The 11,502-nt window shown below is 42.4% G+C and overlaps 1 protein-coding gene across 1 annotated transcript in view; it reads right to left on the minus strand.

The window, feature by feature from the left end:
* Positions 1 to 3,639: 3,639 nt before the first annotated feature.
* SEC24D (SEC24 family member D) overlaps positions 3,640 to 11,502 on the minus strand; it is a 52,391-nt gene continuing 44,528 nt past the window's right edge. Inside the window, exons 14-22 of the mRNA XM_009334911.1 lie at positions 11,357 to 11,502; positions 10,510 to 10,606; positions 9,700 to 9,845; positions 8,340 to 8,478; positions 7,752 to 7,870; positions 5,924 to 6,103; positions 5,198 to 5,389; positions 4,586 to 4,675; positions 3,640 to 4,177 (exon numbers count right to left, since the gene is read on the minus strand). The exon at positions 11,357 to 11,502 is cut by the window's right edge and continues 7 nt beyond it. Coding sequence (XP_009333186.1) covers positions 4,037 to 4,177; positions 4,586 to 4,675; positions 5,198 to 5,389; positions 5,924 to 6,103; positions 7,752 to 7,870; positions 8,340 to 8,478; positions 9,700 to 9,845; positions 10,510 to 10,606; positions 11,357 to 11,502 — 1,250 coding nt within the window. The 3' untranslated portion in view covers positions 3,640 to 4,036. The remainder of the gene's footprint in view (positions 4,178 to 4,585; positions 4,676 to 5,197; positions 5,390 to 5,923; positions 6,104 to 7,751; positions 7,871 to 8,339; positions 8,479 to 9,699; positions 9,846 to 10,509; positions 10,607 to 11,356) is intronic.

Consider the following 11,502-nt stretch of genomic DNA (forward strand, 5'->3'; position numbering starts at 1 on the left):
AGACACTATCCCCCCCCAGTTATACAGTAAAAACATCTGGTCGGGTTTTTTTAATCACTGTTGATTTGGACCATATCTAAAGTGGTGTCTGGAGATGAAAAGCTTTTAGTTTCATTACCGGTTGTCAGTTAATCTCTCAGTTGTAACACTTTAACAGGAGGAGGAGGATAACGCTTATAATCAGTGAACTGATGAATACTTCATTTACCACAAGTAAACGAAGACTTAGTTTGAGCATGCTATCCTTGAAGATAAAAAGCCTGACAAGTTTCTTCCTTTCCAATTTTATTAAATGCCACCAATCTGATTTGGGATGCCTGTCTGGATCTTGTCATGTCTTTCCATTCTGGAAGAGGCTTATAGTACTCTGAATATCTTACACCCTATGTGAATTAAGTGAAAGATTTGACGATTACACTGACAAGATGCTCGGGATGTCTTGGCATGTAGCTTCAAAGGGATTTTAAGACATCGGTCAGCTGTAAATCATTGTGTGTAAATCCAGCCGTCAGCTTGAGAATTCCTTCCGCTTTCCGACCCTGCTGGTTGTCAGAAGTTGGTTGAAACGCTGGATGTGCCGTGTGGGTTAGCGGGCAATGCTCCCGGGCTTTCTGAGGTTCTTCCCCAGCGCAGTACCGTGAACACAGGCTCGTCGCGTATGTTACTGAACGCTTTGTTCAGGGGAGTGGAATTAAGGCTGCAAACTAAAGAACAATTTTGATCTGAGCATGGAAGTTAAATGGCGTTAAGTCAAGGGATTAATTTATTTTAGAATACTCGGATGTTTTAAAATCCATGGCAGGGGATAGAAATATCCAGAATGCACTCTAGAAAAGAATCAATGGAGCACATTGAAGCATCTGTAAGTCTTTTGTTTCTTGAATGTGGCTTTTTAAGGATACACTGAGTAACTGAAAGTGCTAGAGAATGAGGCCCACTGTTTCTGTATATAGTAGAAAGAATGATTTCTCCTTCCAAAGTCGGTGAAGTGGGTGGCAGCTTTATTGCTGTAGTAGAAGTCGCCCAGTGTAACGAGATGAAGGTCAACTTAACAATATGGAGGAAAGCTTACTAATCTCTTCACATGGGTGAAAAAGCAAGCAGTAGGTAAGTCCTGTGGCAAAACATGGAAGTAATTTTGAGTATAATTATTGCAGCAATTAAAAAGGAAAAAGAAAAAAAAAAAAAAAGTCCTAACTACTGTAAACCTGAGTTGAATGTTACAGTCCTGCCCTTTATGCTGGAGACAAGAATTGCACTTGTAATATGGCTGTGTGACAACTTCAGTGATTGCTGCAAGAGCTGCTGTTATCAACGCGTGTCTGTGTCTTGGTGCTAGTTTAGCCATTATGATGGCTTAATGTAGGTAAAATTTATGTGAAAGGCTAGAGCTCTGATGGCTTAGCTACGCGAGTATAAATAGCTTTGTCTTACTACAACCTCTGTGCCTGAAATCCTGGCTCTCTGTAGGCTTTGCCAGTGCACAGGTGAGTGACGTGTACACTTTGCTCCAGAATTCTAGGGGTAAAACAGGTTGCCCTAAAGCAAGTCGCTGACCAGGTAGAAGATGCGCATGGTTGTGGTGCAGATGCGATCTGGCCATCGGCAAACTCCACGGAATAAAGTAAGGAAATGGGTTCTGAGCAAGCGTGGCTGAGGCAGGAGCCGCTCACCAGCTTCCTACCTCTGAGGGGAAACTCTCATTCATTGCTGTTGAGGTGAACTTTGTTCAGCAGCGGAGCACAAACGTTTCCTGAATTACGCTGCCTTACTACGTGAGCATTGCCGCGTCTTCCCGTTTCCTGACTCGCTTGGTAAGTGATTTTTCCAAAACAGTTTACTTGCCAGGCTGTTCTGGCACATTTGAGGCCCAGTTCGAGCGGGGCTCCTTACCCGTAACTGGGGGTGATGCTAACAGCAGAAACACACTGAAAATTCCATAATGCCAGGTAAGCTTGCCGGTCTCTAAAGTCAGAGCAGGAGAAGGTGACCTACAGCGGTCTTTACTAATTGTTGGATGCATGGCATTGTTTGTAGGAGTTACTGTTGCTAATTGGACTTCGCCATGTTCCCTGGCTCCTGAAGTCAGCGTAGCAACCTTGGAATGTTGTCTTGCTGCGCTTACAGGGGAAGGCAGGGGGAGGAGCTGCCTGAGCCCTGAAGCCGGTTTCCATTGCTAGTTGCCCTAAACCACCTCCTGTAGTGACCTGGGGTACTGGTTTTAGGTGCTACTGTTTGAGGTGTGGATAGTTTTTGGCAGAGGTATAAAAAACTTTGTATATGAAAGAATGAACACACACATGATGATTGTATTTAATAATTGCTTATGTCTTTACACAAAGAGTTGCTGGTGTCATTTTACAAAGTTCACTGATTTGGAATGGCAACAAATACTTTTTATGCAGGGTAATGGCTTCAGCTAAAACATGCTTGTCGTCACAGCTGAATTCAGTCTGAGGATCCTTTCGTAATATAGCCACTTATTTTAAGAGCTCTCAGTCAATGCGCAAGGATACAACTGTTTTGATAAGCTATCAAACCAAAAAATATGCATCTTGACAACTGCTTATCCTCGGATAGTAAAATGATTAACACTAAGTAGCGACACCATTAACATGTTTAAAGGCACTTTTTTTTTTATTATGAGGCCCAACTCTTACCCTTCCTTTTGAGGGTCTTTTGCTTTCTTTGAAACACTGATTTTTGTAACAACAGCTTTTCAAGTTTGGAAAAGTTCAAACCTCACATGCAGAGGCGTTGGTCCTAAAGATACTTCATCAGTCTGTCTGTATCTGTCTGAGGTAAACAGCTCTTCCAAGGGCTCTGGCTTTCTAAATTTTACCGTAAATATTGATATGAGCAGAGGCTTATTTTTCAAAGCGGTGACTGCCGAATAAATCAGTCGTGTGAGAGAGGAGGTCACTGTAATAGAACTGGTATTAAGCAAGAGGCTTTCTTTTTTATAGCACCACAAATAACCTTTGGTTAATGTGTCAACTGTCTTACAGTTGACCTGCCACTGAAATGTTGAGGGACAGATGTTCGTATCTAAGTTGCATTGGGAATATTCCAGTTAGCAAACGCACTAAATAAAACCCAACGTGTTTGATTTTGCAAATGTAATTAAATAGTATGCAAAATTAATTGCTGCCCTTAAGACTAGAGAATTGTACCATAGGAGCGTGGCATTATCTATCTGCCAAACTTAGCAAAAGGACTGTTTGATGACTGTTCTTTCCGTAGCCCGTTGTTGCTAAACTTACTCAAGTCCAGTTAGTTATAACCTGAGGCATTTTTGTGTCCTGGGTAACCCCGGGTGTGGAAGGTTACCCAGAGCTCTGTTGCTGTAGAAAGTAATGCTTGTCCCTTCCAGGAAAAAGGGGATTATTTTTCAGAGATTAGCTTTACGTGAAGGACTTACTTTGAAGTACTCCCATTGAACTACAGGATTACTGCCAATCTGAGTCAACTGTATGCCAGTTTCTGATTCGCTCTATGTGAACACACAACAGTGTTTTGTATTTTTTTTCCTTTTCTGTATAGATTTTTAGCATCTTTCTTGGCTCTCGTACAACTTACGACTAGCAAGAGGAACAATTGCTCTATGTGAACACACAACAGTGTTGTGTTTTTTTCCTTTTCTGTATAGATTTTTAACATCTTTCCTGGCTCTCGTACAACTTACGACTAGCAAGAGGAACAATTAAAGAGTTTTCTAAATTATATTTCAATAAATGCATACCATATGCTCTTAAGCGTTGACAGTTTGAAATCTGGCAGCTCAACTTAGAGGAAGAGTCAGGACTCCCAGAAGATGAATACCTGAGTGCAGAACTTCCTATTCTACAGCTTAATAAGTAAACTAAATGTAGTGAGAGGATGTGTGAAATGAAACTGTACAAAAAGAGCACAGAGAAGGTTCACTAAAGCACAGCAGAATGCCTGGGTACGGTGGAGCTGTGGGCCAGCCTTCAGGCACCGACGACTGTCCCTCTTGCAAAATCAGAAAAAAACTGACAAATTAGACTGAGTTTCCTTAACTGAGCAGCTGGCAGATCTCTTTGTGAACACAGCATAAGAAATCCACGTAAGAAGCTCCTCCATAAATACTCTTGTCTTCTACTAGGAACTGTCGGAAAAGCATCTCTGGCTGCTCCCGTTGTTTCACTATAATCAGCTGAAAATTATCGATAAGAGAGATGATTGTTAGGATACAGTTCATACTAAATGGCAGTATGTAGTTTAGATATTCCTGTATCTATTACTGTACGCTGTTGGGGGGGGGACGACCCCCAAAACTAATACATCTCTACACTTCAGCAGCTGTATTTATGAACACAGGAGAGAGAGACTAGCGTGAATTAAGGTTTGCAGAATAAAATGGTAACCTTTAGACGTGACTACCTCTGAAAATCTCTTCTGATTAAGAATTGAGCACATACGAGACGCTTGTGCCTACAATGCATGCTACGTGCTCACTGACGTACAGGAAAATTCCTGATACGTAAAGCATTTTACAGCTACCGGTGTAAGTTTTGTCAAAGAACAGGTATGAGGACTGAGCTGAGGCAGAGAGAAGTCTTACCTTCATAGTGTAGGGCTTTCGGCTCTGGATATGCTCCAGTATTGACTTAAGTTTCTTAGAAAATGGATTGTCCAGGTCAGGCAGTGATGTCTGTTAGAACGAAAGCGTGGCAGGTTGTTATATTCCAGTCACATCTCTTATGAATTCATACAAGACTAGCTGCTGGTATTTATGATCCACGTTACTGTGGATTTCATTCTGCACTGGGAACTGCCATCTCCTGCACAACAACGTGTCTCTCATCTGCCTCATCTTAAAGACTCACGTATCTAAGCCATTTTTCAGTTTAAAATAATCACTATATGAAAATTCACTATCAGGAGAAACTTTAACTGTTGCAAAGTGTTTTGTTCCAATTTTTGCAATACACATTCAATAAGACTTCAGTATCTGCAACAGTGAAAGTTTAAGAAGGTTTAAAAATGTTGCGAAAGCTTCTCGCGCGTAAGTGCTCAGAGCGTAAAAGCTTACTGAAGTTTTATGTATTACTTCTGGTGTCTTAACACCTTCTGCTGGTCACCTGTTTCTGCTTTCAGTTTCTTTCTCTAATTAGCAGTCTGGTCTTACTAAATCATGAATTCTGAAAAAGGGACTAAGTCTCCATCTACTCACAGCCTCCGTGCTGATGTGTGCAAAGGACGGCACGTTGAAAAGCCCTTGGATGAGCTCTGGGGGCGTGCTGACTCCCAGCCACAGGAACATGCTCAGACCGTTGGCCAGAAGAAAGGCCCCTCCTTCTGAGAGGCGTTCCTCAGAGCAGCGGAGGGCACCTGGGACGGTGTCGCCCTTCAGATCCAGGCTGTGCTGTGGGGCAAAAATACACAAAGAGTTGGAGGCGTGGTGACTTCAAGGTGACTAAAGCTCTAATGAGATACTGAAAAGTAACTATGGAAAGGTTTAGTACAGCTTAGTGGTTCCTTTCCAGATTAGAGGAATTAGAAAGCAAGCGCTGCTTTTTTCAGTTAATGCACTGCGTGCAAGGGAAGACCTGCCGTTAAGTGGGGAGACGCTTGCACACCAGTGTTGACCTTTAGTAAAGCTGGCATCTTTCATTAGCCTGGGCAAAAACCTTGTTAAAGTACGGTGAGATTCTTGGAGGAGGCGGCTGTCAATGATTGATAATGTTACTTCCCCATTTTCCATTAAACTAGAGGTTCTACCCTCCCTCCTCAAAGTAGTTCAACTAGCAACTACCTCGCAGTAAAAAAGTAACCCAGGGTGGCAGCGTAACACTTGCCCAGCAGACAGAATCCTTTCTGCACCTGCACCATTGCAAAATCACAGCATACGGAAGACAGTTTTACTGAAAGTGAAAAGATGTGCAGACACCACACTCACAATTGGCAGAAGCCGGGGATAGAAAAACAACTGTGTGTCAGCTACCCCCATAGACATGACCAGCTGTCGATGGTAAGCCCTCTCGTCAGTTGGAATTTCTGGTCTGCCAACTAGGACGCAGCTCTTCAGCAGACAGTTCACGTACACTGGCAGCACCTTCATTGCATCGGGAAGGATGAGCTGAGAGGCAGAGAAAGCTTGCTGTTTAATACGTCCCACACACTGGGGAATGAGAGCTGGACTTTCAAACATTTAAATAAACCGCTGCTTGTTTTCTTTGATTGAAGAGAAAAAAGCTAGGGAACTTTTTTACACGTGCTGTTTCAAACCAGCCGTGACAGCTCTGAATGGTTAATAAATACATTTAATGAGAATCCAACAGAAATCATTTGCCCTATAGACTGCAGTCATCTTCTTGGATGCTGTCATCTCCCTGTAACCCACGCTCATTTTTAGGTACTAAATTAAAGGGGAGTCATAGGAAAAGCGGGTGTTTTTTTCTCTGAACAATTTAGGAGGGAAATGAAGGTCCACAGTAAGTGTCTCTCTGGTATTGTTTCTAACATATTTGGCCCTCGCTAACATTGAACAATTCATTGCCCAGGCTTTTGGTTATTGGAAGCATTGCGCGGTATGTCAGTCTCAGTCTTTCACTAAGCTGAATCACCGGGACGTAAGGGTGAATAATTTAAAAGGAAACAACTGTTGCTTTTACTGGAGCACTGAATTTCAAGTCATACAATTAGGATGTGCTAAAAATTGTAATCTAATGTTACATTCAAGAAGAAGACGACGACAAGAATTGGAAAATTCAAAGGAGATCGGTTTAAAGGCGATCAAAGGAACTGATCTGAAGCAAATGCCTCTAACATTGTCGGAGTCCTTTGGCCTTCCTGTTTAACTTCAGCATTAATGTACAAAATTGCCAACAAAAAAAGCGTCAGCAAAAGCCTGCTGACTTTTAAAGCGCCTCAAAATCTGGAGGAGATGATATGGATAGGGAAATATGTTGAGTTGCAAGAAAAATAGAAATTAAATGCAAATGCTTACAGGATTTGGATTTAGTTCAGCTGTCTTTGGATATTTGTTTGAAACAGAAAAAGACTTTTGTCAGAAACGGTTGCTGAAAGGATTTGAAAACACCTTCCTGCTGGTTCAGTTAGACCTCCCCAAATGTTCTCAATATATAAAAGACTGGGCTGAAAATAATAGAAACGTCTTAAGTTGAGAGAATTTTCAAGTAGTATGGAATACAAGTAATGGGGTTCCTAGAGCTTCTTACTACCCCTTGGTAAATAGAGGAGTTGTTAACAGACTGTTATCAATCACCATGGATTCCCTACCCCCCCCCACCCCCGAGTTTGGCCCCATCTAGACATCAGGTGTTTATCACTCCAGCACACTTGAGAGACCTACATGCAAATTCAGATTGTTTACTAAGATACAATGTTATTTTCACTTTCTGACAACAACAAACAGTCTTATTTGTCAAAAATTAGAATGCTAAAATCTTTAACAACATAAGAAGAAAAACTGAAAGCTTTGTGAGTCAGCACATAACCCCAGCAGGAAGAAAAAGGCTGTCTAAGCTCCTTTGTGTGAGTAAGATCATCAGTTTCCTCAATGGCGTTGCCATTTGTTCCGGAACAACAGCCTCCGTGTGCTATCATTGCTACCATTGAATCCCACCTGTCATTAACGATATTTGAAAGGAAAGGAAAAGTCTGTCCTGAAATTTCCCTTTCTGGCACTGCTGATGTTGCAGGGGTGGTCGTTCATCTGCTGCAAAGCCTGGCTGGGGGAGGACTGAGGCCGGATGGGTTTTTACCTGGCTTACTGCCGACGGGCTGGCACAGTTCTTCCTGTAACACGCCAGCATGTGAGCCGTCTGATTCACCAGGATCTCTCTGACCATCTTCAGTGGTTGGCTTAGAATGGCTTTAAAAGCTACAAATAGATAGAGAAGAATAAAAGAGCGTGCTAAAGATGGACACAGACTCTTAAAGCATCTATATTCCGCTAGCTTCACATTTTACTAACCTGAGGTCTGTGGCTGTTTTGTAGTCTCTTTTACAGACAGCATCTTGGAGGATGTTTGTTTATTCCTCTTTGCCAGAAAACCCCCACCAAGGTCCAACACTATGACAGGACGTCCATTTCCACTGCTGTGCCTGCACAGTTTTGTGCATCACACGTTCCTAGCTACCTTCGCAAGCATTACTTTTATGGCAGTATGTCTAAAATACGTAACCTATTTGTCTTTTCAATTTTACACCTCAAGAGTTGCTCAGGCTTGGAGCAGCAAGTTACAAAACGTGATTTCCCACTAGGTAGTCACTTCAGCTCCCTTTCCTTCCCCTTCCTCCGCCCCAAAGTAAAAAAGGAAACAAAAATGGTCTGTTTGTTGTAACTTTACCTGACTTGGCAAAGAAGTTGGTAAGCGCATCAGTCTCACAAGTCTTGTAGACATCAGCTAACTGGGAGCTACAATTTAAACCTATATTGTGTATGCGAAGTCTTCTTTGCCCGCTTATTGATGTGTAAAGGACAGCACACTGCAACAGAGGAGCAAATTACCATTTATTTTTATTTTAAACCAAAAAGCTTCCGTCATGCAAGAGCCACCTACTTTGTGCGTAAAAGGCATGTAATTACTTCTGAAGACAGCCTAGCCTTGCAGTGCTGCTTCAGTGCTTCTGTCAGCTATAGGACCAACATACCTGTATTTTTTTATGGAAGTATGTTAGACATAATAAAAGTTACTAATCTTAAAATTATAAAAAATAATAATACGACTGACTGAAAGGCTTATTACTCTCATTTGCTACACACTGGTGGTATCGTGTGAAAACAAGAGACCACTGATTGTAAATTTATAAATCATACTTTGTAATTGTGTAATATTTGAACAGTTCAAATAAATGTTGTTGGCAATCTACGCAGAGAAATATCAGTTATTGCCTAAGTGGCACTGCCAGGAACTGTTACTGAGGTCCCACGTTGTGGACTAAGGCGGGAAGCAAAGACTTAATTAGCTCTGGAACGGCCTGGCGTTTTTCAACGCTCCTGATGCACCAGGCAAAACTCCTGTGCCAGCGGTGCTACTGCGGCCAGTCTGATCTGAGCTTGCAGGGCTATCCAGTTGGGCGGAGCAACGTGGAGGGCTTTCCCCTCTCTGCATGGGAGAGAGGGCGCTGCAGGTCTCGTCAGAATTCGCAGAGTACGTCATGATGCCAGCAGGCGAGTGCTGTGGGGCTTCTAGCACTCACGTGCCAAGAGCCCGAGGGAGCAAGGCAGCCAGCTGACAGTTCGCAAGCGAGAACTTTTGCGGCACAGGTACCATGGCTGGTGGGTCTTGAGCAGTCCGTAGGGTTGGAAGTGATGCAACAGAGAACTGCTCTGGAACAGAGACGTCACAAGGAACGCCACAGCAATAGCAGTTTCACATGTAAGTAGGAATTAATCTTGTACTCCAAATAAACTTATTTAGTAAAATGGAAAAAATAATAGCTGACGAGGTCTCAGTGAGTGTTTCAGTATAGAGGTAGGTGAACACACTAATTGTCATGAAGGGCATTGTTTGTGCTTTTGAGGTAAGACGCAACCTTCGGCTAGTTGCTTAAAACCTTTTGTTGTTAGTGGTAGTCTGTCACCAGAGCCTGTGCAAGCTGCGCCTTGCTCCCATCAATCCTACATTGTTAACTTTTTTCCTGTTACGGCTGCAGAAGTTCTTAATTACACGTAATGTCATGAAATCGTGAGCAAGTTTTTTTTACCTGAATTAAGGCTCCACTGTCTTCATTCAGTTTGTCATCATGTTTGAACTCCACTGTCACTGCCTTGTCACAGTCAACTGCTGCCATCTCTACATCTGTGGTGTTGTTCATGTAAATGGCACCAAAGAAGTCCGTAGCCCTGAAACCTACAGCCAGATTAAAACAAAACAAACGTGTCCTTTTATTTAAAAACGGCAAATAAAATTGCCATTATTTTGTGACTTTCTTTTGATGGTCAGTCAATTTTGCTCACTGAAACAGGAACCATTTTCCCTCAGGGATCTGTAGCCTCAGGGGGTCCCACCAACTGTCGTTGCCAATGGCATTTTTTGACAGTTGGGCGAGAGGGAAAAGCTGATGGGGCCAGGAAGCTGCGCGGTGACTGTGAGACCACCCAGAACCCTTTGTGCTGGTGACCTGGCCACTCTGTGTGTGTGTGTGTTTCTCAAATACTTGCATTTGAGGTAAGAATGAATGCCTGAAAAGTAGACACAGTAATGTTATTTGAAGTAGGAAAATGAAGGAACGTGTAAGTGTCCAGCAGCAACACTTTTTTATACAACCTACTTGCAATCCAAGGTGCATGCGTAATGATCAGAAGCCCTACTCAAATTTGAAAATGAATTATTATGGAGGCATAGACAGGAAGGACAGAGACATGCATTTTACCAGTTACTTTTCAAGAGGTACATAATGAAGTTAAAACAGTTGGCCTGATCTTACAAGTGATCTGTACAGCACTATATTATTTAAAATTATATATTGCCATATGCATTCATGTTTATTTTCATTCCCAACGGGTACCATTACCTGTACTTGTCCGAACTCTCATTATTGCATCAAATCCAGTCTTTTTTTCTACGTCCTTCCTGAGGTCACTTAAGAACTGTGGGCTGTCAGCATCGAGCTAGAAACGCAAAGCAAAAGCAAAAGCTGCACTTCCCCACTGGATGGCAGCAACGTAGCAGAAACCCAACCCTCTCCCCCTCCCTGTGATCTCTTTTCCTCTAAAAAGAGATAAACAATGTTGATTGTTGGTTTGTTAACAGAAACGTATCTATGCAAGTGTCCACCAGTTCATCACTAGGCTTGGACATCCAGAATTTCTATTCAATCAAGTTATCTCCAGTATCATCCCTTCTTGCGCTTAACCTTGCAGCCCAGCTGGGATTTTATGGCACAGCCTGAAGAATTACAGAGTAGCCTTGCTGACTTCACAAAAAATGCTTTTGCAGGTCAGCTCCTGACACAGAGAAACTCCCCTACTTCCCAGAGAGATTCTCATGAAATTTTGAACAAACAAGCGGTGTTACGGCTTTTTTTGGGGTCTTTATCATAAGCATTTTTATCTGTATACGCAGGAGTAACTGACTTCCCTGCTCAGGAAGTCAGCTCACTTACTCACTTAAGTAACTTATCCACTTAAGCAAGTGGATTTAATGTTAAGATACCAACCAGCTTCTTATTGTTTCAAGATACATATTTGAGCCTGATCTGTCATTTCTAAGTTCAAATTTCATCCCCTGGAGTTGATAAGTAAGTTTTCTAGAGTCACTCTACTTTTGTGTTAAACGTCAAAGCACACGTTGAAATGAAAAGAAAACCAACAAATCCCCAGGTGTTACAATCTGAAAGGCAGGAAACCTGGATCGCTTACCTGGAAATTGTTGTACTTGTATAATGTTCCTCCAGTGTACATTGTGACAAGACCCATGGAGGCTACGTCCACGTACTGATTTGGGAAGAGGAACAAGTTCACGCAGCAGCCATTAGCCACACAATCCCTGGCTAAGGCCTCGTAAG

This window comes from Pygoscelis adeliae, unplaced genomic scaffold, assembly GCF_000699105.1.
Source record: "Pygoscelis adeliae isolate BGI_AS28 unplaced genomic scaffold, ASM69910v1 Scaffold31, whole genome shotgun sequence".
Classification (NCBI taxonomy): Eukaryota; Metazoa; Chordata; class Aves; order Sphenisciformes; family Spheniscidae; genus Pygoscelis; species Pygoscelis adeliae.